The sequence below is a fragment of the Lepus europaeus genome, chromosome 7 (genome assembly GCF_033115175.1).
Source record: "Lepus europaeus isolate LE1 chromosome 7, mLepTim1.pri, whole genome shotgun sequence".
Lineage (NCBI taxonomy): Eukaryota > Metazoa > Chordata > Mammalia > Lagomorpha > Leporidae > Lepus > Lepus europaeus.
Window position 1 is genome coordinate 115,535,307 of NC_084833.1, and position 27,317 is coordinate 115,562,623.

The 27,317-nt window shown below is 45.9% G+C and overlaps 1 protein-coding gene across 1 annotated transcript in view; it reads left to right on the forward strand.

Annotated features, from left to right (window-relative positions):
- Positions 1-8,718: 8,718 nt before the first annotated feature.
- DCPS (decapping enzyme, scavenger) overlaps positions 8,719-27,317 on the forward strand; it is a 47,577-nt gene continuing 28,978 nt past the window's right edge. The window contains exons 1-2 of the mRNA XM_062197327.1: positions 8,719-8,960; positions 11,627-11,801. Coding sequence (XP_062053311.1) covers positions 8,760-8,960; positions 11,627-11,801 — 376 coding nt within the window. The 5' untranslated portion in view covers positions 8,719-8,759. The remainder of the gene's footprint in view (positions 8,961-11,626; positions 11,802-27,317) is intronic.

A 27,317-nucleotide genomic window follows, 5' to 3' on the forward strand; every position in this document is an offset into this window, starting at 1 on the left:
CCACAATGATGGCCTCTGTATTTCCTTTTAAAGTCTTTTAATTACCAGTTTGGTTAAATAAATTATCACTCAGTGACCTCTGATCCTAATTAATCAAGTGCTGAAACCTTTGATAGTTGACAAACTTCTCAAAAATCAAACTGGGAAAAGACAAAATAGAAAGACCTTTAGGTAGACCAAAAAAGAAAAAAACTCAAATGAATAAAACTAGAGAAGAAGGAACATTACAACCGATACCACAGAAATGCAGAGTATCCTAATAAACTACTATGAAGAAGTGTATGCTAACAACTGGGAAGTCTTGAAGAAATGGATAAATTTCTGGAAACACACAACTTACCATTACTAAGTCAAGAAGACACAGAAAATATAAACCAGTAATGATTAATACGATTGAAGCAGCAATTAAAAGTTTCTCATCAAAGAAAACTTCAGAACCTGATAGCTTTTCAATAGAACACTACAAAACATTAAAGAGGAACCAACTCTAATAGTTCTCAAACTAATCCAAAACATTGAACAGGACAGAACACTGTTAAACTCTTTTTATTAGGCCAGCACCATTTCGATACCAAAACCAAAGATAAAACACAAAAAGAAAACTGTGTAGTTCCTTGTAGAACATGATATCAGCAAACCAAATCCAACACATAGATTAAAAAAAAAAAATCATACATCATGATTAAGTTGGATTTATCCCTGGGATGAAAGGGTAGTTCAACATTCACAAATCAATAAACATCATAAATCACATCCACAGAAGGAAGAACAAAAAACCATATGATCATCTGTACAGGTGCAGAAAAAGCATTTGATAAGATCCAACATCCTTCATGATGAATATTGTTAACAAATTAGGCAGTGAAGGAAGATACTTCAAAATAACAAAAGCTAAATATACAAACACATAGCCAATATCATACTGAATGTGGAAAAGCTGAAAGCATTTCCCTCAGATCTGGAACAAGACAAGGATGTCCACTTTCATTACACTTACTCAATGTAGTATTGGAAGTATTTGCAAGAGCAATTAGGGAAGAGAAAGAAAGAAAACACACTGAAATTAGAAAGGAAAAAATATCCATGTTTATAGATTACATGATTTTGTACATAAAAAACTAAACACTCCACAACAGTTGCTAAAACTGATAAGTGAATTTACTGAAGTCTCAGGGTACAAAATCAACATGCAAAAAGCAGCAGCATTTTTATATACCAATAATAATCTTGCTGAAAATGAAATAAAAAAAGAAATCTTACTCACAATAGCTACAAAAAAATCAAATATTTAAGAATCAATTTAACCAAAGAAGTAAAAGGTTCCTACAATGAAATTAAAACACTAATGAAAGAAATCATAAATAAAAAACACACACACACACACAGAGATGGAAAGCTATCCCTTGTTTATGGATTGGAAGAATTAATATCATTACAATGTCCATATCACCTAAAGCAATCTACAGATTCAATGCAATCCCTAACAAAATACCAATGACATTTTTCACAGAATTAGAAAAAACAATCCTAAAATGCATATGGAATCACAAAAGATCCAGAATATCAGAACTGATGCTGAGCAAAAAAATCGAGCTGGAAGCATCACAATTCCTGTTTTCAAAGCATACTAAAGCAGCTAAAAAAGCATGACATTTGCATAACATACCAACACACACATCAATGGAACAGAATAGAGAATCCATAAATTAATCCACATATATACAGCCAACTGATTTTCGATAAAGGTGCCAAGAATGTAAATTGGAAGATTTCAATAAATGGTGCTGGCAAAATTGGATATACATATTTAGAAGAATAAAATTAGGTTCCTACTTCTTACCATATAAAAAATCAACTCTATATGAATCAAATATCTCAATATATGATCTGAAACTGAAATTGCTAGAAGAAAACATAGGGGAAACACTTCAAGACACTGGTGTAAATCACTTTTTTGGGCTAAGATCCCTCCCAAAAGCATAGGCACAAAAGCAAAACTAAACAAATGGGATTATATCAAACTCAGATGCTTCTCACAACACAGGAAATAACAAGAGTGAAGAGACATCTGGCAGAATGGGAGAAAATATTTACAACCTGCTTATCCAACAAAGGATTAGTATATAGAATATATCAGTAACTCAAAAAACTCAATGACAAAAATATAACCAATACAGTCAAGAAATGGGCAAAGCATCTGAAAAAAGTTACAAAAAGAAATGCAAATGAACAAATAAATGAAAAAATGTTCAAAACCACTATCAATCAGGGAAATGAAAACCAAACCCACAATGATATATCACTTCATCCCTGTTAGAATGGCTATTATCAAAAATACACGAAGAGGGGCTGGCATTGTGGCATAGCAGGTTAAGCTGCCACCTGTGATGTTGGCATCCCATATGGACACAATTTTAGTCCTGGCTGATTCACTTCCCATCCAGCTCCCTGCTAATGTGCCTGGGAAAGCAGCAGTAGATGACCCAAGTTCTTGGGCCTCTGCACCCATGTGGGAGACCTGGAAGAAGTTCCTGGCTCCCACTTTGGACTGGCCCAGTACTGTCCATTGTGGCCGTTTCGGGGAGTGAACCAGTGGATGGAAGATTTATTTCTCTCTGTCTCTTAGTCTCTGTTACTCTGCTTTTATATATATATATATATATATATATATATATATATACACACACACACACACACACAAACGCACATACATATATACACACACATACAAAATACATAAAGAACAAATGCTGGCAAGGATGTGGGGAAAGGAGAACTTTTTTAAAAAAAAGATTTATTTATTTGAAAGGAATAGTTGCACCCTGCACCCCATGGGAGACCAGGAGAAGCACCTGGCTCCTGCCATCGGATCAGCGCGGTGCGCTGGCCGCAGCGCGCCTACCGCGGCGGCCATTGGAGGGTGAACCAACGGCAAAAAGGAAGACCTTTCTCTCTGTCTCCCTCTCACTGTCCACTCTGCCTGTCAAAAAAAAAAAAAAAAAAAAAAAAAGAAAGAAAGAAAGAAAGAAAATGAAAGGAATAGTTGCAGAAAGAAACAGAGAGAGGTCTTCCATCCATTGGTTTACTCCCCAGATGGCTACCAACAGCTAGGGCTGGGCCAAGCAGAAACCAGGAGCTTCCTCTACGTCTCCCACCTGTGTGCAGGGGCCCAGATACCTGGGCCATTTTATGCTGCTTTCCCAAGCACATTAGCAGGATTCTGGATTGGAACTGGAGTCCATATGGGATGGCGCAACCATACAGGATGCTGGCACTGCAGGCAGTGGCTTAACCTGCTTCACTGTAATGTGGGCCCTAGGGGAACTCTTACACTGTTGGTGGGAATGCAAATTAGGGCAGCCACTATGGAAAACAGTATGGAGATTTCTTAACTAGAACTGCAATACCATCTAGTAATCCTCCTACTGGATATATATCCAAAAGACATGATCATTCTATCAAAGAGATACCTGCTCCACTATGTTTACCACAGCACTGTTCACTATAGCCAAGACAAGAAATCAACCAAGCAGTCCATCAAGAGAAAAATGGATAAAGACAACAGAATATTATTCTGCCATAAAAAGAAATGAAGCCCTCTCATTTGCAGAAAAATGGATGGAGCTGCAGGCCATCATGTTAAGATCCAAAAAGACAAATACATGTCCTTCAACCATATGTTGAAGCTTAAAAACAAACACACACACACCCCAAAACTCAAACTGAACACAAAATGGTGATTCCTAGAGGCTGGAAGGGGTGGGGGTGACAGGAGTTTGGATAATGGGTAGCACCAAATCAGTTAGATTCAAAGAATAAGTTTCTAGTGTTACACAGCAATAATAGAGAGGCTAGTTCACAATAATCTAGCATGTATGGGTAACAGAGCAAAGAAACTCCAAACCTCCAATCATAAAGTAATGTCAATAAGGAAAAATGTTGGTTAGCATGTTTTGATTAATGCACATTTTATGAGTGTACTAAAATACCACATTGTAGCCCATAAATATGTATAATTATTAATAAAAATAATAAAATGGCCAAAGAAATCAATTTGTTGTACTGTAAGTAGCGATTGATCTTTTCCCAATAAGACTAACACAATTCATTTTAAAAATTAAGTTTATTTAGGTGCATACTATTTTTAAATTAACATATACAAAGAGTATTCAGAAACTTCATGGAAATTGTACTTAATGAAAATCTACCCATAGGTTCCAAATTTTTAAGAATATTTGAAAATTTTCAGTCCAGTGTTGTGGCATATCAAGTAAAGCCACCGGCTGTGGTGTCAGTATCCTATATGGATGCCATTTGAGTCCTGGCTGCTCCACTTCCAATCCAGCTCTCTACTATGGACTGGGAAGGCAGTAGATGATGGCCCAGGGGCCTGGGCCCCTACACTCATGTGGGAGTTCCGGAAGAAGCTCCTGGCTTTGGATCAGTCCATTTCAGCCATTGCAGCCCTTTGGGAAGTGAACCAGCCAATGGAAAACTTCCCTTTTTCTACCTGCCTCTGCCTCTCTGCAACTCTTTCAAATAAGTAAATAAATCTTAAAAAAAAAATTGAAAATTTTATTTGAAAGGCAGAGAGAGAGAATCTTCCATCTGCTGCTTCATTCACCAAATGCTCACAATAGCTATGAGTGAGCCAAGCTGAAGCTGGGAGCCCAGAACTCAATCTCTGTCTCCCACAAGTGGCAGGGACCCAAGTACTGAAGCCATCATCTGTCGCCTCCTAGGGCATACATTACCAGTAAGTTATATTAGAAGTGGATGGGAAATTGACATTATGTACTTCAATGATGGTTGACAGCCTTTGTCTCTACTGTTGAGGAAGTTTGTTTTCTTCTATTTGTTGAACTCTTTACTTAGTGTAGGGTTAATCTTATAAGTAAACTGAAATTAGGTTATTGTAAAAATTAAGGAGAGGTAGGAGAAGGAAGGGTAGGGTGGGAAGTATCACTATGTTCCCAAGTCTGTATACATGAAATATATGAAATTTTTATACCTTAAATTAAAAAAATATAAAAAAGAAGATGCGGAGGAGCCAGGACTCAAACCAGGCACTCCTATATAGGATGCAGGTGTCCCAAGCAACATCTTTGTTTTTTTCAAAGATTTATTCATTTATTATTTGAAAGGCAGAATTACAGAGAGGCAGAGGCAGAGAGAGAATCTGCTGGGTCACTCCCCAAACGGCCCAAATGGCTAGAGCTGGGCCAATTCAAAGCAAGGCCAGGAGCTTCTCCTGGGTCCCCAGTGTGGCTGCAGGGGCCCAAGAATTTGGGCCATCTTTTATTGCTTTCCCAAGCCATAGCAGAGAGCTGATCAGAAGTGGAACAGCAGGGACTCAAACTGGGGCCCATGAGGGATGCTGGCACCACAGGCACTGGCCCTCCCCCAAGCAATATCTTAAGTGCTACACCAAATACCCATGCTGGGTATCAAAATTTTTGCACCAGAATAAACTTAACTTTAAATTCCATTTTCCATGAATCTTTTGAAGAACTCTCATACACTATCAGTCGTAATTCTGGTTATTAGGTTAAATTGTATGCCACAGAAATAATCAGATTTGTCAACTGCTGGTTATAACAAACTCTCATCAGATTTTAAACATGGCAATTCCAAGTCATTGTAATCTGTAGACAGTGATTCTGATTTTTTCTCTGAAATGATTTGCAATAAAGCAATAATTGGAAATAGCTTCAAGAATGTTTAAAGAAAAGACTTTATGACAGATACTTTTTAATACAGATTTCTGATGACTTGAAGATTACATCTTTGGACTGGGTAAGAACATACAGAGCTCTGGGGGTGTGTATTTGGTCTAACATCACTTGGGATGCCCACATCCCATATTAGGGTGGCTGGGTTTGAATCCTGGCTCAGCTTCTGATTACAGCTTCCGGTTAATGTGCACCCTGGGAGGCAGCAGGGCATGACTGAAGTGCATGGGTCCCTGACACCCCCATGGGAGACCTGGATCCAGTTTCTGGCTCCTGGTTTCAATCTGGCTCAGCTCAGGCTATTGCACACATTTGAGGAGTGAACCATCCAAAGAAGAAAATCCATATCGTTGTTTCTCAAATTAAAAAAAAAAAAAATTCCAGAGCTATAAAGGAAAAAAAAAATTGGATCCATAAAACTAACCCAACATCAAGCAGAATAAGAATGAATTACATGAATTACAAATTGATAAAGCAGTATAAGCTTTATGGCTTCTTGAAACATTGCTAATTGTTTTAATGTTTTGTTTTTCCAGACTTAAAGAAACTTTCTTTTTAAGCTATCTATAGCTTGCAGTGATTTGGTAAAGTGTACTTTTGTGAGCAGAACTGAAGTATTTACTTTTATTCCCATTGGGTCCTCTAAAACTCCGAAACTATCAGGGAGCACACTTACTTGCTTGCAAAAATGTATCAAGAATCTATGCTCTTTATAATAGGACATTTGGAGACACTGGTATATTACTAAAACTTATACTGGAATGTTATATTTTCAGATATGACCAGCTTTCTTTAAGCAACTGTGGTCCCCTTATGAAGCCAATAAAAACCCATTGGAAAAATCAGCCTCATACCTTGCATAGAGAGTTGATGCACGGTAAAGCATGTCCCGTTATGATAGACCCAGAAATTCAGAATACTTTGGGGCATCAAAAAGAAAGGAATTCATTGGGTATCACTGTCAAGTTTGGTAAGTCCCTGGCTTAGTTTCCTAAAGAGGTTTTTAAAAGTTGAATCCAAAATTACCTCTTAAAAATTTCAGCAAAGCAGATTTGAAGACAGCCTGTGACTGATCACTACCCTTGCTGAACTTATGTAAAATAGGCCAAGTTTAGAGTCTAAATGTAACGGACTCATTGTAATAATCTTTAATAAAATGGAGTGACTGGAATGAGTAAACTGTTAAGAAAACTACTGGGGCCGGTGTTGTGGTGCAGCACCTTAAACCACCGCCTGTAATGCTGTCATCCCACATGAGCACCAGCTCAAGTCCTGGCTGCTCTGCTTCCAACCCAGCTCCCTGCTAGCATGCCTGGGAAAGCAGAGGAAGACGGCCCAAGTGCTTGGGCCCCTACTATCCATGGGGGAGACCCAGATGAAGTTCCTGGCTCCTGGCTTCAGCCTGGCCTTTGGGGTCATTTGGGGAGCAAACCAGTGGATGGAAGCTCTCTCAATCTCATCTCTCTGTAACTCTGCCTTTCAAATAAATAAATAAATCTTTTTAAAAAAATCTAGGTATATGTATGTTATTTTAAAAATTTATTTATTTGAAAGGCAGAGTTACAGAGCTTCCATCTGCTGCTGGTTTACTCCCCAAATGGCTCCAACAACCAGGCTGAAGCCAGGGGTTTCATTAGGGTCTCCCACAACAATGCAGATGCCCAAGTTCTTGGGCCATCCTCTGCTGCTTTCCCAGGCACAACAGCATGGAGATGAATTGGAAGCAGAGCAGCCTGGACTGGAACTGGCGGGAATATGGGATGCTGGCGGCTTACCAGCTGTGCCACAGCACCAGCCCCAAGAAATCTGTATTAAAGCTGTTAGTAGACCTTACCTCATCGTTTTAAAGATTTTATTATTTACCTACAGTTTGGAATGGATCCTCAATGTTTAGTTTCCTCCTCTACTGGGTTGAAAATCTCCAAACTAATGTCTCAGATTTTTCTCCCATTTTTCTTACTTAGGAAAACGCACAGAAATTTTCCGAAGATCAGGAACTTGGGATTGGGCAGGTTTTATTAACGTCATTTGTCTTCCAGGACATTTTGCATAGTTTATAACCTCTTCAGGGACATATTCAAGAAACCTGTAGATATGGGATCACTGTTTTTTGGTTGAAGATATTTATTTCAGGACCTACGTCTCTCCTGAAAAATGCTCTGTTTTCCAAAACAAATCAGATTTTTAGCCAATTCATTATATCTTGGCAGATGCCTGGTAGAAATAATGCCAAAATCAAACTGTCCTTAATACCTGGCACTGAAAACTGCATCTTGTTGCTAATGTTCAAAATCCGGCAAGCCAGAAATAACGGGCACAAAAGGAACTCACTAGAGCAGAAATTACAAGGAAGAATTTTATACGGGGGGAAAAAACCGCAGATACCCTGACGGACGAAGCAAATCACTTCCCCAGGCAGAAAACAGGCAAAAGCCTCCGAAGCCAGAGGACAAGCAGGTAACGTGCAGCGCCAGCCCTGTTCACTTACCTTTCTCCTCTGCAAAAAGTACCCATTCTACAAAGCAAGGAACTGATCACGATGGACACATCTATAAATAGTGAAAGTGGCTTCAGTGCGCCATAAAAAAAAAAATGGACCAAAAAATTAAAAAGGTTCTTAGATTTCAAAAACATTCCTTCCACAAGAACCAGCCAAAGAAAAGGACTAAAATTAAAATATTAGCATCCAAACACGGCGTCCAGTATCCGCGGTCCCAAAGCGTCTCCCAGTTCCCGCCCCCGGCGCGCAACACTTGGGTCCCTCCATCTCCAGTCCGCTTCTTTAGAGACTCATCGCCGCCTTCTGCCGTCCCTGCGGCCCAAAGAGCAGCAGCGGCGTCCGAGGCCAGCAACTTAGACTACACCTCCTCCTTCCGGGAGACCCTTCCGCGGGCACGCGCAGACTCCGCGGCCGCGGGCTCTGCCGCGAAGCACGCCGGGAGTCGGGACGCAGCCTCAGGAGGATCCCCGGCGGAGGGGCGGGGCCGGCGGCTGGTGCGCGCAGGCGCACATCTGCTCCCAGGCAGCATGGCGGATGCAGTACCCCAACCCGTCAAGAGAAAGCGCGAATGGGATGCTGAGGAGGCGGGAGCCCCCAGCCCAGAGAAGAAGGACGGCGGCGTTGGAAATGGGACCCTTGCTCCTGTCAGCTTGCCGTTCTCCGGCTTTAGACTACAAAAAGTGCTGAGGGAGTCTGCGCGGGACAAAATCATTTTCTTACATGGGAAGGTACCATTGGGCCACCCTGAGGTGGGACGCGGGAAGGAGGGAGCCAATCGTCGCCGGGCAGGAGGATTTTTTTTTTTTTCGGCTCTTGGCCGGGTGATACCAATCACTTGTCTCGGGGGAGGCGGAGTTCACCGCTAGACTGCAAGGGGCGGGGGCGAGGCGACAAGATTACCGGGACGGTGGTCTAGTTGTACTCTTCCTCTTCTTCAGAAACGTGTCCTAGTACTTGTAGAGGCATTGCACGTTAAAAACCACGCACTGGGCAGCGTTGTGGCGTAGCGAGTAAAGCGGCCGCCTGCGATGCCGGCATCCCATATGGGCTCTATTCCAGTCTCTACTAATAGCCTGGGAAAAAGCCGTGGAAGATGGCACAAGTGCTTGGGCCCCTGCCAGCCCCGTGGGAGACCTGGAGGAAGCTCCTGCTTAGGCCTGGCCCAGCCCCCGCCATGGCAGCATCTGGGGAGTGAACCGGCAGGTGGAAGATCTCCTTGTCTCTCCCTCTAACTATGACTTTCCAAAAACAAAACAAAACAAAAACCACGCATTAAGTTCCATATGCCATTACTCAACATTCATTCAGTAGCAGTAAACGTTTCTGGAATCCTTGCTAGGCCCTGCCTTTAGAATACAAGTAAATCCAGGAAGACACTGGGGAATGTGAGCTCCACTTTACACGACTTCAGCCCCAACAGGATATATTATATTGTTTATTCAGTTCCATATGTTGTGCACTTTCAAAAATTTTTAGATATCTTTTAAAAAAAAAGATTCATTTATTTATTTGAAAGTCAGAGTTACACAGAGACAGGAGAGGTAGAGAGAGAGAGGTCTTCCATCTGCTGATTCACTCCCCAATTGGCTGCAATGGTTGAAGCTGTGTGGATCCAAAGCCAGGAGCCAGGAGCTTCTTCTGGGTCTCCAACGTGGGTGCAGGGGCCCAAGGACTTGGGCCATCTTCTACTGCTTTCCCAGGCCATAGCAGAGAGCTGGATCAGAAGTGGAGCAGACGGGTCTTGAACCAGTGCCCATATGGGATGCTGGCGCTTCAGGCCAGGGCGTTAACCTGCTGCACCACAGCACTGCTGCCCCCCCCCCCCCCAGCTTTTTAAACAGAGATATCTTTCATCTGCTAATTCATTCCTCAGATTGCTGCAACAGCCTGGGCTGGGCCAGGCCAAATGAAGAGCCCGGACTTTCATCCTGGTCTTCCATGTGGGTGGCAGGGACCCAAGTACTTGGGCCATCTTCTGCTGACTTCCCAGGAGCATTTACAGGAACCTGCAACTTAAGTGGAGAGTGGCCATAACTCAAACCACTCAAAAATGGGATGTCAATATTTGTCAATATTACGAACAGTGGTATGACCTGCTGTACCACAACACTGGCCCCACTTTCTTTAAAAACAATTTTTTTAAAAAAATTTATTTGAAGGGGCCGGCACTGTGGCGCAGTGAGTTAAAACCCTGGCCTGAAGTGCCAGCATCCCATATGGGCACCAGTTCCGGTCCCGGCTGCTCCTCTTCCACTCCAGTTCTCTGCTACGGCCTGGGAAAGCAGTAGAAGATGGCCCAAGTGCTTGGGCCCCTGCACCCTCGTGGGAGACCCAGAAGAAGCTCCTGGTTCTTGGCTTCGGATTGGTGCAACTTCAACCGTTGCGGCCTTCTGGGGAGTCAACTAGCGGATGGAAGACCTTTCTCTTTGTCTCTATCTCTCTCTGTAACTCTGTCTTTCAAATAAATAAAATAAATATTAAAAAATTTTATTTGAAAAGAGAGAGATTTTTCAACCACTGGTTCACTTCCCAAATACTTGCAATGGCTGGGCCCGAGTCAGGCCCCTGCCAGGAGCCTGGATCTCCCATCTGGGTCTCTCGTAAGAGTGGTAGGGACTCAAGTAATTGGGTCATCACCTGTTGCCACCTAAGATGCATATTAGCCAGAAGCTGGAATCAAAAGCACAGCTAGATCACTAATTCAGACACTCTGATATGGAATGTGGCTGTCTTAACCAGTTCACCAAAGGCTTGCTGGTGGTGTGGATATGAGCATTACCATCCATGACCTTCAGGATTGCCGAGTGTGTCTAGGGAGACAGGTACACATAGCTGGCTCCAATACCATGTACTCAGCTCTCTAGCAGAGATTGAGAACTGGAACTGGTGAGGAGGCCTGGCCAAGGTCAGGGGCAGGGGTTTCCCAGAACCGCTAGCAGGAGCTCTTACCTCTGGGAGGACCTGTGTTTGATGTTTTATGAGGTTCTATTTGGTTTTTTCAGCCCCACTGGTCTTCAGTGTGTATCACCTGCTGAAGATGTGAGCCAGGACAGCCTTCGAGCTGGGAGTTGGCAGACCCAGATTCTAGTTTCTGTCAGCGCTGGCTGTTCATGTGACCCAGGGCAAGTCACTTAATCTCTCTAGATCTCAGTTTCTTCATCTTCTAAAACAGGGTGAATTTGACAGAGGTCTCATAAGCCTGATGTAGAAGAAGACTGAAAATCTTTGCATCTTTTGGAAGAGAGGTGTGAAAGTACCACATGGGTTTGGGCTGAGAGACCTTCCCTGAGAGAAGAAATGAGTGCCATTGACCAGAAAAACTTCAGGGGAGGAAATCCCAAGGCCTCACCTGTGTCTCCACCCGTGGGTGCACGGGTGTTGTCTCTGCCCACAGGTGAATGAGGCTTCTGGGGATGGGGACGGAGAGGATGCCGTTGTGATCATGGAAAAGACACCGTTTCAGGTGGACCAGGTGGCCCAGCTCCTGACCGGCAGCCCTGAACTCCAGTTACAGTTCTCCAATGATATCTACAGCACCTATCACCTGTTCCCTCCAAGGCAACTGAGTGGTGAGCAAGTGGTGGATGAGGTGGCTGCACGTGTGGAGAGTGGGACGGTGGGAAATTAGGGGATGTGGTCATCAAGCTATGGATACCTGATTTGCATATTCTGATACAATAGTTCTCAGTGAAAGAGGAGGGTTTAACCCCACAGGACATGTGACAATCTCAGAAGACATTTCTATGTTGTCAGAACTGGTGAGAAGAGTACTACTGGCGTCTGGTGGGTCGAGTTCAGGGATGCTGCCAAACATCCTACAAGGCACTGGACAGCCCCATGGCAAAGAAAAGTCAATTGAATCAAACTTGAGAAACCCTATTCTGATGTAGTGTATTTTGGGGGAAGGAGTGTGAGTCATAGGATAAAATAATAGATTCATTTACCAATTGAACAATCATAACTGTCAACACTTCCAGAACCCTTACCATTGTACTAGCCTCTATTCCAGGCACTCTACATGTATTAATCATTTAATCCTCTAAATAGCTCTACTATGAGAAGGCTTTGCGGGTGGGGAAACAGGTTTTGAAAGGTTAAGTAACTCGTCCAAAATCACACAGCCAGCAAGTGGCAGGAAAGCTAAGGCCTTTGTGTAGACTGGGGTCTCACTTGCCAACTCTTGTACTGTGGGCCCAACAGTGCGGGGTGCTGCCGAGATCAGTCGCCTGCTTGGTGGAACCCATTTGCCGTTGGGGGAGACAACAGTGTGACTGAGGGAGTGAACTGGGGAAGGGCAGCAACTCATGGATGACAAGCAGAGATTGTCTTTGATTGCAAGCATTTTTTAATTCAGTCAGATGAAGACTATTCCATGGCCGATGCCAGGCATAGCATGCACACACGCTTTCTTGTTCTAGACGGTTAGGTTTTGTAGGTGCTTTACTGGAAACGTGAAGGACACTGGTTGATCTTAAAGTTTCCTTCCAACGAAGAAATCCCGGAATCTGTTTTGCAACACATGGCAGTTTTACCACATCCCTCTGTCTTCTGTTTGCCTCCCAGCATTTAGGAAGAGTTTGAATCCACAGATAATCCTGCTGCACAGACTTTTTGATAGTCTTTCTGCACTGCCATGAAAGGGTGCCATTGTTGTCCTTTGGAAATACATGTGAACACTTGATGTCAGACAAGCAAACCTTTCACAGCTGAGAGTGAAACAGCCTGATCCTCTGTTGAAAGAGAGCCAGATTAATTGGTCAAGTTGATGGAAATGTTCAGCTTTACTTTCTCAGGCACTGACATTTAAGCAAATATGTTCTTTGACCTGGTGTGGCAGAAGCATGACAAGAAGGCATTGTAGCTACACATGGCTCAGGGATGTCCCCCAAGTGCAGGCTCTGGGTCCTTTATTTTGTTTCCCCGCTCTTTCCCTCACCTTCTGCACCCCCTCCACCAACCTGCCTCACCCGTAGCCAGAATTCAGAAGGCTCTGCTGCACGAACAACCTGTGGGTTCCCAGGCTTTCTTTTGCGTTTTATTTTTCTAGCACTGCCCACAAATGGTGTTGATCGCCCCCTGTTTCCATCATTTTATTCAAGGTTCAAGATAAGCAGTGAAAGAGGCAGTTGATCAGTGGCACACCACAGATCCTCTTCGACATTCACAGCCCCACACATCTCCATAAACCTTTTCCTGCCCACCTGAGAGCTTCGGTGTTGGCTTGTCCTGCCTTAGCATGCAGGCTGTGCTTTGCACTCTTACTCTTAGTTTCCCCATCAAACTAGGCCTGGGAGTCAGGAAGTCACAACAGTTTGCTTCAGAGCCTGGCCCTTGTGTCTTCCTTGTTTAGCTATAACTCTATCTTTGGGTGATATTTAGATAAGTAAGGGCTAACAATTTTTTTTTTAAATGAATGAAATAGCAAGGTGGGTGTTGTAGCACAGTGGGTTAAGCTGCTGCTTGAGATGCCAGCAACCCATATGTGAATGCCTGGGATCAAGTCCTGCTTCTGCTTCTGATCCAGCTTCCTGCTAATGTGCCTCCTGGGAGGCAGCATGTGATGGCTCAAATACTAGGATCCATGCCACCCATGAGGGAAACGTGGATGGACTTCCTGACTCTGGCTTCATCCTGGCCCAGCCTTAGCTGTTCAAGCATTTGGGGAGTGAACCAGCAGATGGAAAATCTCACTGTCTGTCTCCCTCCTCTTTCTCGCTGTCTCTCTCACTCTGCCTTTGGAATAAGTAAACTTAAAAAAAAAGAAAGAAAGAAAAAGAAACAGCTAATATTTTAGGCTTTGTGGAGCACACGTGGTCTCTGTCTCCTGAGTGAAAACATCTCCCTTAGCTTGCTGTTTGTGCTGTCAGCGACCAGGTTTGACTTGCTGACCATATTTGTCAATCCTTGTTTCAGATTTTTGCCTAAGTGGGGTGTATGGATCAGCAGTATTTTTTTTAAAAGAAGATTTATTTATTTTATTTGAAAGGCAGAGGCAGAGAGAGAGGTCTTCCCTTTGCTGGTTCATTCTCCAGGTGGCCGCAATGGCTGGAGCTGCACCGTTCTGAAGCCAGGAGCCAGGAGCTTCTTCCAGGTCTCCCACATGGGTACAGGGGCCCAAGGACTTGGGTCATCTTCTACTGCTTTCCCAGGCCATAACAGAGAGCTGGATCAGAAGTGGAGCAGCCCGGACTGAACCGGCACCTCAGCGGCTTTACTCCCTACACCACAGCGCCATCACCCTAGCAGTATTGGCACTATCTGGTAGCTTGTTAGAACCAGACTCTCAGGCCCCACCCTAGACAACAGATTCACAATCTGCATTTTAGCCAATTCTTCCGGCAAGTCATATGCACATTAAACTTTCACAGGCACCAGTCTTTAAAAAACACCATTCGTCTGCAGGTGATGCCATCCTGACCTCCCTGAGAACTTCAAGTTCCTAGTGAAGTGCATGCCTGCTTGATGTCTCCATTTGGAGACCTCATAAGTGAAATGAAAGAATCTAGCGCTGATATATTTAAAAGCACTAAACCCATATTCCATAGTAGCGCTACTATTACTCCACTGTGCTGGGCCAGGTGCTCGGTCCTGTAGCTTTAGAACAAGTGAGATACTATCCCTGCCCTTGCAGTCTTATTTAAGAGGCGGTGAGATGCACAAATTATTACACAGAGAAGGGGGTAAAAGTAGGAGGGTTTGATTGCTGTCTGGATCCAGAGGACAGAGATCCTTGAGGACTGAATCGCAGCAGACTCATTTGCAGTCCCCAGCAGCCAGACCCATGTTAGTGCTTAATTAAGTGATCACTGAAGGGTGAATCCCCGAATGAACCCATCTACTGGTTCTTTTTCCCGTGGGCCAGGCATCGCACAGCCACAAGGGGGCAGCGTTGCCAAAGTTTTCGTGCCGCCTGCGCCTCCAGGCGGCTGTGGTGTCTCTGGATGAACTAGAATCTTCCCCAGCCCCTGTCTCTCCAGTCTGTCTCAGAGTCACCAACTCCACATGGCCCTCAACATGCAGTTTCTGCAGCTCTGTGCCTCCCACACAGTTGCTACGTTGAGCTTTCATGCTGTGTCTGGCTGCTTTTCTCAGTCCTCTTTCCCAGAATACTGTTTGCCCCAGGAGTCCCCACTCCTCTTGTCTGAGCTGGCTGCTCTCCTGGATCAACAAAAACTGTGTGCCCAGCTGATTTCTTCTGATACTTCTCTGGTCCTTAGCACATTTCTTCTCTTCATCCAGGCTGAAGATTGTGCAGTCTTCCCATTGATTTGTCCCTTCCAGCTTCTTGGCTGACCACAAGAGGCTGCTCCCGGGAGCCACTTGCAGCCCCCGCCCTATGAGCTAATGGAGAGAATATGACTCGGGGAGCCAGACATGCTGGGGCTCCATCCGCCTTGCCAACACTTTGTAGTGTGGTGCATGCTGGAGCAATGACATGCTGTTTTAGTATAATGCAGGGGTTAAGAGCAAGCCTCGGGTTAGACAGATCTGGGTTGAAATCCTGGCTTTGCAACTCACTAACCATGAGGACTTGGGAAGTTTCTGTGTTCACTTAGCAGATGTGAACTGCCTGGCTGTGCCAGCCACCCTCCTTAACTGCTAGACGTGTAGTCATGCGCACAACAGGTGTTCTCCCTGCCTTTGGAGTTGCAGTGAGGCACACGTCTGAGGGGCTATGGGGGTCCAGGAAGGCTCTGCAACAGAGATGACCCCCATGCTGAGGCCTGAAGGTTGGGAGGGAGCCAGTAGCTGTGCTGAGGAGGGATGTGGGGAGGGTGTTCGGGGCTGAGGGAGAGGCACCTGTTTTGCGGGAGGAAAGAGGAACAGAAAGGAGGCAGGTATGTCGGGAGTGTGGGCTGTGGGCCGGTGGCCAGGGTGTGTGGCACAGAAGTTGTTAGGAAAGTAGCTTCAGTTATTTTCTCTGTTAGATTAGTAGTGGAGCAGACCTCAGTGGACTGATTATGAAATAGCTAAGGAAGTGTTTTACAACATTTTTGAGCCTCTGACCACAGAGAGACATTTTATTCTGGGACCCAGTACACAGAAATATATAGGAACACGTGTCAGTGAAACCGAAAGTTTCACAAAACGAAACTTAGCTGTATTTTATGGATACCCTCTGGTATTTTCTGTTCTGGCCTTGTGTGTTTCTTTTTAAAAGATACTGGTCTTAACCTTCTAAATTGACTTTGTGGTTACTGTCAGGGGCTGTGACCTATTGAGATAAGGCATCTAAAGCACTTAGCACAGCAGTTGGCACAGGGGCTATGTCTGATAAGTGCTGTTCCTGTGTTACCTATGGTTGTTTCTCTACCTTTGCAATTATGTGAGCCTTACGTGGAGCTGTAGAGTGAACCAGGGGAAGAGTTGGGGGAAAGCTGCAGGCCTTGACCAGCTCAGGTGTCCTTTCTTTCCCCTGGCTGGCTGCATGATGTCTTTTTGTTTGTTTTAATGCTTGCTTGTCTTTTTTTTTTTTATTTATTTTTTGACAGGCAGAGTGGATAGTGAGAGAGAGAGAAAGAGAGAAAGGTCTTCCTTTTTGCCGTTGGTTCACCCTCCAATGGCTGTTGCGGCCGGCGCATCGCGCTGATCTGAAGCCAGGAGCCAGGTGCTTCTCCTAGTCTCCCATGCGGGTGCAGGGCCCAAACACTTGGGCCATCCTCCACTGCCTTCCTGGGCCACAGCAGAGAGCTGGCCTGGAAGAGGGGCAACCAGGATAGAATCCGGCACCCCAACCGGGACTAGAACCCGCTGTGCCGGCGCCGAAAGGTGGAGGATTAGCCTGTTAAGCCACGGCACCGGCCCAGATTTATCTTATTTATTTGAAAGAGTTACACAGAGAGAGAAGGAAAGGCAGAGAGAGAGAGAGAGAGAGAGAGAGAGGTCTTTCATTGCTGGTTCACTCCCCAACTGGCCGCAACGGCCAGAGTTGCACTGATCCGAAGCCAGGAGCCAGGAGCTTCTTCCAGGTCTCCCACGTGGGTACAGGGGCCCAGGGACTTGGGCCATCTTCTACTGCTTTCCCAGGCCATAACAGAGAGGTGGATTGGAAGTGGAGCAGCCAGAACTCATATGGGATGCCAGCACTGCAAGTGGAGGCTTTACCCACTGTGCCACAGCACGGGCCCCTGCTTATTTATCTTCATCTACTTGAAAGGCAGAGTGACAGAGAGAGAGAGAGAGAGAGAGAGGGGAATCTTCCATCTGCTGATTCACCCCCTCCAAATGTCCACAATCAGCCAGGGCTGCACCAGGCCAGAACTAGGAGCTAGAACCTCCAATCTAGGTCTCCCATATGTCTGGCAGGGCCCCAAAACTTGAGTCATTGTCTGCTGCCTCCTGTCATACATTCGGAGGAAGCTGGATTGGAAGCAGAAGAGCTGGGACTCTGACATGGGATGCAGGTGTCCCAAACAGCTACTTAACCCGCTGTGCCACACAATGGTGGCCCCATCCACACCACATCTGAATGCTTCCCCTGCTATCCAGGCAGGGCAGAGCCTCTATCAGCCCCTCCTGCTGCCTCCGTTCTCACGCCTGTGGGCTGTCAATGGAGCCCTTTCATTGAGAGCTCGTTCCCTCTTACCTGGGGAAGGGGGGAGATGGTAGGGAGAAGGGTATGACTCAGAAACACAGACTGCCTCTAAAAAGGCCAATTGTTTTCTTGGACGGAATGCAGGGGCTGGAATCTCAGGTTCAGAGCAGGAGATGGGCGCCTGTGTGAGCAAGGCTGGGACAGGGAGCAGAGGGCTGGAATCCTGGGAATAACACCATCCTTCGGTTGCAGGGAACTCCTAGTACCTTCGCCACAGGCAAGAGGCAAAGCTAGAGGGAGGGGTGCAGCTGCTTGGGAGAAGCATTTTAGGAGACAAGTCACTCCCAGAAGAGTCTCCCTGGCAGCATGATTGGTTTTAAAAGAACACGCACACGCACACGCACAATCACACACAACTGGAAACAGTGAACAGACAGCCGCCTCTGTGTGGCAGTGAACATGACCCACAGCTGAGTCTCACCATGGAGAGCAAGAAAGACGACATGGCACACTCAGTGCGGTTCCAGGGACAGGAACTGACAAACAAGCAGAGCAGTCAGTCTACTGGCTACTGATGCGTGGCTGTGAAGACAGAAAAACACTGATCAACCCCAAATCTGGAGGCTGGTTCTCTCTGGTGGGGGCAGGCCAGAGACAACATCAGGAGCCCTGCTGGCGGTGTTTCTAAGATCGTGTTCCATGTGTGAGTGTTCTTTTTGTTCTATATTAGGTTCTTAAGTGGTACATGGCTTTTTACACACACACACACACACACATAACACACACACCTTCATTTTATATGTACAATAGATTTCCCAGTAAACGTCGAGAAGAGCTGGCAGATCCTTAGACTAAGCATATTCTCCCATGAATTGGAAGGTTCTATCCCAGTCTTCAAGTTTGGTGTTTAGTCGATGCTGCTGAAAGTGAAAGTGTTGGGTTTTTGCCTCCTTCTTCTGGATTTCCGGCATTAGCAGACTTCCCTTTCTGCCTGCTCCTCTTTTGTGGGGCGGGGGCGTGGCCAGGCCAGACCCTGTTTTTCTGCAGCAGAGGAGGAGGGCCCTGCAGGGCAGAACAAGGCAGTGTGGGCAGGTCCTCCAGCCATGGGAAGAGAAGCGTGTGTGCCAGGCTGGGTGGGGACCTTTCAGGCTCATCTGTGAATGTCCTCAGCGGCCCTGCCACTGCAGCTGAGCCAGTGGACAAGAGATCTCTGGACAGGGGATGGCTTGCCAAACAGGTCTCAGGCAGGACCCGACCAGAGCACCGTGGCCAGCCAGCATGAGAAGTCCTGCAGGCCTACAGCTGGTGAGCGGTTCCAGGGGAAGGCACAGAATTGCCGAGACTCAGTTTCTCTGAATGAAAAGTCCCTCCTAGAGTCATAGTATCTGAGGATGGAGTAGAGAGAGAATAAAATCTCTAATAATAAATAGCCGTGGACTAGAACTGTTTGAATTAATTCAAGGGCTTTGTCAAATACAGAATCTAGAAATGAGTAAGAGTCCCTAGCATAGGGCCTGGGTATTTATCCGTCACATGGTCAAATGATCAAATAACACGCAAAGCTCTAAGTGGCCTGGAGCAGGCGCTCGTGCCGCTCTGCCCATCCTTCTCCCATTCTGAGAAGCAGCCCTGGTCTGAGGTTAGCGCTTCTGGTGGTTTACTCTAGATATTCAGCTGAATAATGTGCTTAGACAACTCTTTTTTGATTTATTAAATTTCAGTGTTATCAGTTCCCTACAGAGGAAGTATACTTCCTTTCCCTCCCTCCCCTGTCCTTCCAATTTTTGAAAACAAATCTGTCATAATTGAAGATTTTTTTACAGTGTATTTATTAATTTTTATTTATTTGAGAAAGAGAGGTCTTCTGTTCGCTGGTCCAATCCCCAGATGCCTACGACAGCCGTGGATTTGCCAGGCTAAAACTGGGAGCCTGGAATTCAGTCTGGGTCTCCCAGATAGGCTGTGAGGATTCAAGTCCTTGAGCCATCATGTGCTTTCTCCCTGGATGTGTATTAGGAGGAGGCTGGATTGAAACTGAAGTGGCTGGGGGTCCAGTGCCGTGGCATAGTGGGTAAGGCTGCCTCCTGCAGTGCCGGCATCCCATATGGGCACCGGTTCAAGTCCCAGCTGCTCCACTTCCAATCCAGCTCTCTGCTATGTCCTGGGAAAGCAGTAGAAGATGGCCCACGTCCTTGGGCCCCTGCACCCACGTGGGAGACCTGGAAGAAGCTCCGACCGTTGCGGCCATCTGGGGAGTGAACCAGCGGATGGAAGACCTGTCTCTCTCTCTCTCTCTCTCTCTCTCTCTCTCTGTAACTCTGACTTTCAAATAAATAAATAAAATCTTCAAAAAAAAAAAAAAAAAGAAAGAAAGAAAGTGGAGTAGCTGGTGGGACTTAAACCCCAGGTACTTTGATATAGGATATGGGTGTCCCACATGATGGCTTAACCACTCTGCCACAGTGCCCACTCCTCCTCCAAATTTTTGATAAATATTTTATAATTGCCTTTGGACTCCTAAACATAACTAAAATCTTTAGTCTTACTCCGTCTCCTGGAGGTTTTATGCCCCTCAGGTGAGAATGTAAGTGCCCACAGTCCTCTTGCCACCCACTTTGCCTTTCAGTTTCATCTGGGGCTGCCCCTCCCTCTCACATTGCTGATGGTGTGTGCTGATGAATAACTGTAGTGGACTCTTTAACACATTGTAAGTTGGATTCTGAGTTGGAAGCCTGCAAACAGGGCTTCCATTGTGGCCATGTGAGAATTCGCTGCACGCTCGAGCAGAGTGTTGGCTATTTGTTCCTTTCCCAGTTGCCAAAATCTGAAGGGTACCTTAGAAAGTGCATGGAAAGGGGCCTGCACTGTGACATAGAAGGTTAAGCCACCACCTGCAGCACCGACATCCCATGTGGGCACCTGTTTGAGACCCAGCTGCTCTACTTCTGATCCAGCTCCTTGATAATGCTCCTGGGGAAGTGGCTGAAGATGGCTCAAGTGCTCATGTGCACGCACATGGGAAACCTGGATTTAGTTCCAGGCTCCTGGCTTCAGTCTGGCCCAGCTCTGGCCATCGTAGCCATTTGGGGAGTGAGCCAGTGGACGGTTCTCTTTCTGCTTCTGCTTCTCTCCCTCTCTGTAACTCTGCCTTTCAATTAAATAAATCAATTTAAAAACAAAAAAGTTCATGGAAGGTGCAATTAAACAATAAGGTCATTTTGAAGCAAAATGACTGTGAAACCCAAAGCAGATGTTTGGTATAGCAGTTAAGACACCACTTGGAACCCCTGTATCCCATGTCAGAATGCCAAGGTTCTAGTCCCAATTCTGATTCTAATTCCAGCTCCTTACTAGTGTGTCCCCTAGGAAGCAGCAGATTATGGCTGGGGTACTTGGTCAGATCCCTGCTACCCACATAGGGGACCCAGGTTGAAGTTCTGGGTTCCTGGCTTCAGCCTGGCCCAGGCCTTGCTGTTGTGGACATTTGGGAGTGAAATCAGTAGATGGAATATCTAAGTTTATTTTAGAAAATGGTAAAAAACGCTTTCATATTGGGGTATGCAGAAAGTTCATGGAAAATGAATATGAAAAGCTGCAGGAATTTCAACATATTTTTGAACCAAAATAAACTTTAAAAAAAAAAAGATTTCTGTATATTTTTGAAAGTCAGAGAGAGGTAGAGACAGAGAGACAGATCCATCTACTGATTCATTCCCCAGATGGCTGCTGTGATCAGGGCTGGGCCAGTCTGAAGCCAGCAGCTTCATCTGGGTCTCCCACATGGGTGGCAGGGGCCCAAACACTTGGGCCATCTTCCACCTCTTTTCCCAGGCCATTAGTAGGGAGCTGGGTTGGAATTGGAGCAGCCAGGACATGAACACATCCACATGGGATGCCAGCGTTGTACCACACTCGTTCCCAAAAATGAACTTGTAGTTCTATTTTCCGTGAACTTTTTTAAGCACCCTTGTGTAATCTCCATGCTGCTCATAGGAGAGTACTTCTGATGCCCAGGCCCAGTTGGATTCTCCTTCCTTACATTCCAGCAATTCCTCTAGTCGTGCTGTTTCTGTTTGTCTCACAGTTAAACCATTATTCTTTTAGCTTTTATTTCCTCTTGGAGTTTCTAGTTGCCTCTCTTTTCATTGGGGCTAAAAGAATGATGTACTTTTATTCTCTGCTCTTGAAATTATCCAGCCACTTAGCTTGATAATTCATTACTGAGATCTTCTTCCTGGTAACACTGTTTGCAAAGACCTCTTTCCTGCTTCTCCCAGCTGCACAGGTGGTTCTTTAGCCATCCTGGAGAGCTGCTGTTTTCAGGACTTTTATGTCTTTTTCTTTCTTTCTTTTTGTAAAGATTTTATTTATTTATTGAGAGGTAGAGTTAGTTATAGACAGTGAGAGGGAGAGACAGAGAGAAAGGTCTTCCTTCCATTGGTTCACTCCCCAGATGGCCGCAACGGCCGGAGCTGCGCCAATCAGAAGCCAGGAGCCAGGTGTTTCTTCCTGGTCTCCCACGTGGGTGCAGGGTCCCAAGCACTTGAGCCATCTTCTACTGCTTTCCTAGGCCACAGCAGAGAGCTGGACTGGAAGAGGTGCAGCCGGGACTAGAACTGGCACCCATATGGGATGCAGGCAGAGGAGCCGCAGGCAGAGGATTAACCTACTGCGCCACAGCGGGGGCCCCTGTCCTTTCCTTTCTTAGCTTAATCTCTTGATCAACTGAAGTACATTCTTAAAAGTAATTCCTCAGAAAGAATATGTGGGAGTAAACTTTGAGTCCCTTATTTTGCTGTCACTTTTGATTGATAGTTTAACTGAATACAGAATTTAAATTTACTTTCCCCTGAAACAGCAAAAGCATTGATCTCTTAACTTCAAGCATCTGTTGTGCTTAATAAGACCTCTGATGCCAGTTCCATTCTTACCTCTATGTAGGTAATAGGGATCTTTTTTGTTTTTGTTTTGTTTCTTTCTTTGGAAGTGTTTAATGTACTCTTTTTTTTTTTTTTTTTTGGACAGGCAGAGTGAATAGTGAGAGAGAGAGAGAGAGAGAGAGAGAGAGAAAGGTCGTCCTTTTTGCTGTTGGTTCCCCCTCCAATGGCCGCTGCGGCCGGCGCATCACGCTGATCCGAAGCCCGGAGCCAGGTGCTTCTCCTGGTCTCCCATGCGGGTGCAGGGCCCAAGCACTTGGGCCATCCTCCACTGCCTTCCCAGGCCATAGCAGAGAGCTGGCCTGGAAGAGGGCAACCGGGATAGAATCCAGCACCCCAACCGGGACTAGAACCTGGTGTGCCGGCACCGCAAGCTGGAGGATTAGCCTGTTAAGCCACGGCGCCGGCCGGAAGTGTGTAATGTACTCTTTATCTTTGGTGTTCTGAAATGTTGTAAGCCTGGGTCTAGGCTTGGACTTTTTTTTTTCCCACTCATTCATTGCTGTGGATACTCTTGGACTCTTTCAATTTAAAGTCTTATGATGGGGGAGCTAGCATGTAGCCTGGTTAAGACACATGTGTCCCACGCTGGACTGCCGAGGGTCCCTGGCTGCAGCTCTGGACTTCAGCGTCCTGCTATTGCAGGCCCTGGGAGGCAGCAGTAAAGGCTCAAGTAATTGTATGTGGGCTACCAACTTGGAGACCTGATGGAGTTCCTGGCTCCCCGCTTCAGCCTGGCCCCACCCTAGCCATTGCAGGCATTTGGGGAGCAGGTGGGAGCTCAGTCTCTCTTTTTATCTCTTAAATTAAAAAATGAAAAAGTCTTCTGTCTTTCTTCTACTGTGTACATTTTTTCTGCTGCTTCTTTGATAGTTTCCTTCCCTCCGTTTCCTTTGTTCGCTCATTCTGGAAACCCATTTAGTTGGTAGATTTCTTGGATGGATCCTGTGTGTGTCTCTGGTCTCTCACGTCTGCCTTTGTGTTTTGTCTTTTCACAGTGGGTTGGACCCTGGTTATATCATTCTCGCAGCATCTTGTTCTTGTTTTAGTCGAGGCCAAATTGGGTTGAATCTCTCGGACACACTAATTAGACTTGTTTTTAAAATTATCTGCTGACCCTGAAATGATTTCCTTTCCTCTGGGGGCTGATGCTGGTTGTTTATCTTGGTCATTCTTTTTCAGGCTGTTCGTTTTCCCTCGTTGTCTGGTGATACACGGTAGCACGTTCATACTGAAAAATGACGCACCACACATGCATGAGTGTCACTCTGTACTCCATCAGAAACAAAAATGTTTCTTGACAGATCATTTCTGCCCCAGCACCAGGCTGGGATTCTAGCGCAGTGTCACACAGCAGGCCTCTCCCTTGGTACCGTGGGGGTGCAGGCTGAGGCTACATGGCTGGAAAGCTTTGCATCAGGTGTGCAGTTTGGCACTCTGGGGCCACCAAACCTCCCTTTTCCCCAAAGTGAAGCCCCTCATGCCCTGAAGAAGCTAAAATATTTATTATCAGGCTCTTTATGGGAAAGTCTGCCAACCTCTGCTACAGTCTATTGGTTCTACATTTTTGGAAGCCAGCTGTTCTATCTTTACCTGGGATTAAGTACTTGCCTCTGGGATAAGGGTATGACAATGGATGGAATCAATTAGCGCAATTGTTCCCAAGACAGCCCTTTAGTTGATCTCAATTTTCAGGTTCATTTATTTCCTGTCCTTTAGCTGTTATTTATTTTTTTAATAAATATTTGTTGAATTTATTATCTTTCAACCACCATGCATAGCAATGCTTTTTTTTTTTTTTTTTTTTAAAGATTTATTTGAAAGTCAGAGTTACACAGAGAGAGGAGAGGCAGAGAGAGAGAGGGAGAGACAGGTCTTCCATCTGATGGTTTACGCCCCAATTGGCTGCAACGACTGGAGCTGCGTCGATCCAAAGCCAGGAGCCAGGAGCTTCTTCCTGGTGCAGGGGCCCAAGGACATGGGCCATCTTCTACTCCTTTCCCAGGCCATAGCAGAGAGCTGGATTAGGAGTGGAGCAGCAGGTCTCGAACTGGCGCCCATATGGGATGCCAGTGCTTCAGGCCAGGAAGTTAACCCACTGTGCCACAGTGCTGGCCCCAAGCACTTTTTTTTTTTAAGATTTATTTATTTTATTTGAAAATCTGAGTTACAGAGAAAGGGGGAGAGATAGAGAGAGAGGTCTTCCATCTGCTGGTTCACTCCCCAAATGGCTGCAATGACCAGAGTTGAGTCAGACTGAACCCAGGAGCCAAGAGCTTCTTTCTGGTCTTCCATGTGGATGCCGGGTCCCAAACACTTAGGCCTTCTTCCGCATCTTTCCCAGGCACATTAGCCTGGAGATGGATCAGAAGTGGAGCCGCTAGGACTTGAACTGACACCCATATGGAATCCCAATGTCTCAGCCTGCGGTTTAACCCACCAGGCCACAACGCCAGCCCTAAGCTGTTATTTTAAGCTCAGCTTCCCTCCTAAGTTCCCCTGGCAAGTATGACAGTCACCTCCTTATAGACCAGTGTCTGCCCCAGGCTGCAGCTTCCTCTAGTGTTCATCCATTTCTATTCTGTCTTCTGTGTTTTAACTTCAGGAAATGAATTGCTGTCTCTCATTCATTACTGCCTTCTCTTGTTTTCCTTACTATTTCAGCTTTATTCCCTTTTGTATTCCATTATTGCCATTGCAGTGGGCTTTTATTTTAATATGTGGTTTGTGTTTTTCGATTTTTTTTATTTGAGATGCAGCAAGAGAAAAGAGCATGCACATGCTCCAGTCTGCTGGTTCATTCCCCAGATGCCCACAGTGGCCCCCGGCTGGGCTGAAGGTAGGAGCTGGAAACTCAACCCAAGTCTCCCGTGAGAGTGGCAGGGACCCAGTTACCTGAGCCATCACTGCTGCCTCGGAGGGAATGAGGAGCTGGAGCTGGGTGTGGAACCCAGGACTCTGATGGGGAACGCAGGGGTCTTTCCTGGCATCTTAACCACTAGGCTACATGCCCACACCTATCTTCTTATATACTTGAACTCATTAAAGAAAAGACTGGTAAGCTGACGAGGCTCCTTTCCCCCTTGGTGGTGTATCAGCCTGTCGCTTGCCTGGGTTGGAGATAACTCTTTCCAGTGGACCTTCATGTCTCTGACCTTGTGATGTTCCCAGTCTAGGCTCCACACGGTCCTTGGGATGCCTATGGGGAGCCCCAGGGCACAGTAATTAGTGTTCACATGGGCCAAGTCATCTTGTCCATCTGCACCAAGCTGAGAACAAAGAACATATAATTGAGGCTCTATACAGGGCCGAGTTCAAGTCCCCTGACCACCAGAAGATCCACATTGCAAAGAAGCAGGACTTTACCAAGTTTATTGTGAGTGAACTTAAAGACAGGTGGCTGAGAAGAGCCTCATTCTGGATAGCTCTGAGGTCAAATACACCTCTCAGCTGTGGTCCTTTGGATGGGTAGTAGTGTCTGTAGTGTGAGGACTTCCACTGTACTGCTCCTTTCTTTATCACACTGACCAGTCCTACTTCTTGTCGAAAAAACACTGAAATGAACACTCAATGACTATTGGGGTTGACTTCAATGGAAAGGATTGGGAGTTAAACTTGTGAATGAGTTGAGAATCTCTTCATGTGGTGCTTAGACAAATAGACCATTTTCTGGGATCTTAACTCCTCAAAAACAAAACAGAGAAACAAATCAGAAGATGAGCTGGCTTGGGTCTTCTTATGCATAGCCCAGATGCCTCTCATCTGGTGGAGCCTGTGAGTTCTTCAGTACATACCCAAACCATGTTAGCCCAGCGCCAGTGACTTAGCCTTCCTATAGCTGCGCGTCTGTGGAATGCTAATTAAGAGCAGGCCGATGTGGAGTGGGTGACAGGAGCTGTGGGCTGAAGTGTTCGGAGGAAGCTCCTACCAACCAGGAGAGGTGTGTGGCTTTCTCGATGGTCTGGCTTTGGTGATGCAGAAAGCGGGAGAGGAAAGGATGGTCCAGGTATGGACAAAGCTGTAGAGTGAGGGGCTTTTCTGTGGGTCTTGTTAACACCACCGGGGAATCGTGAATGAGCACCCAAGCAGGCTCACTCTTCCTGTGTCGTCAGCTGAAGTCAGCTTAAAGAAGGCAGATTTTGGCCGGCGCCGTGGCTTAACAGGCTAATCCTCCGCCTTGTGGCACCGGCACACCGGGTTCTAGTCCCAGTTGGGGCGCCAGATTCTATCCTGGTTGCCCCTCTTCCAGGCCAGCTCTCTGCTATGGCCCAGGAAGGCAGTGGAGGATGGCCCAAGTCCTTGGGCCCTGCACCCGCATGGGAGACTAGGAGAAGCACCTGGCCCCTGGCTTTGGATCAGCGAGATGCGCCGGCCGCAGTGGCCATTGGAGGGTGAACCAACAGCAAAAAGGAAGACCTTTCTCTCTCTCTCTCTCTCACTATCCACTCTGCCTGTCCAAAAAAAAAAAAAAAAAGGCAGATTTCTCTTTTCTTTTTTACTTTTTAATATATTTTATTTATTTGAAAGGTAGAGTCACAGGAGGAGATACAATAAGATAGATCTTCCATCTTCTGGCTTACTCCCCTGATGGCTGCAATGGCTAAGGCTGGGCC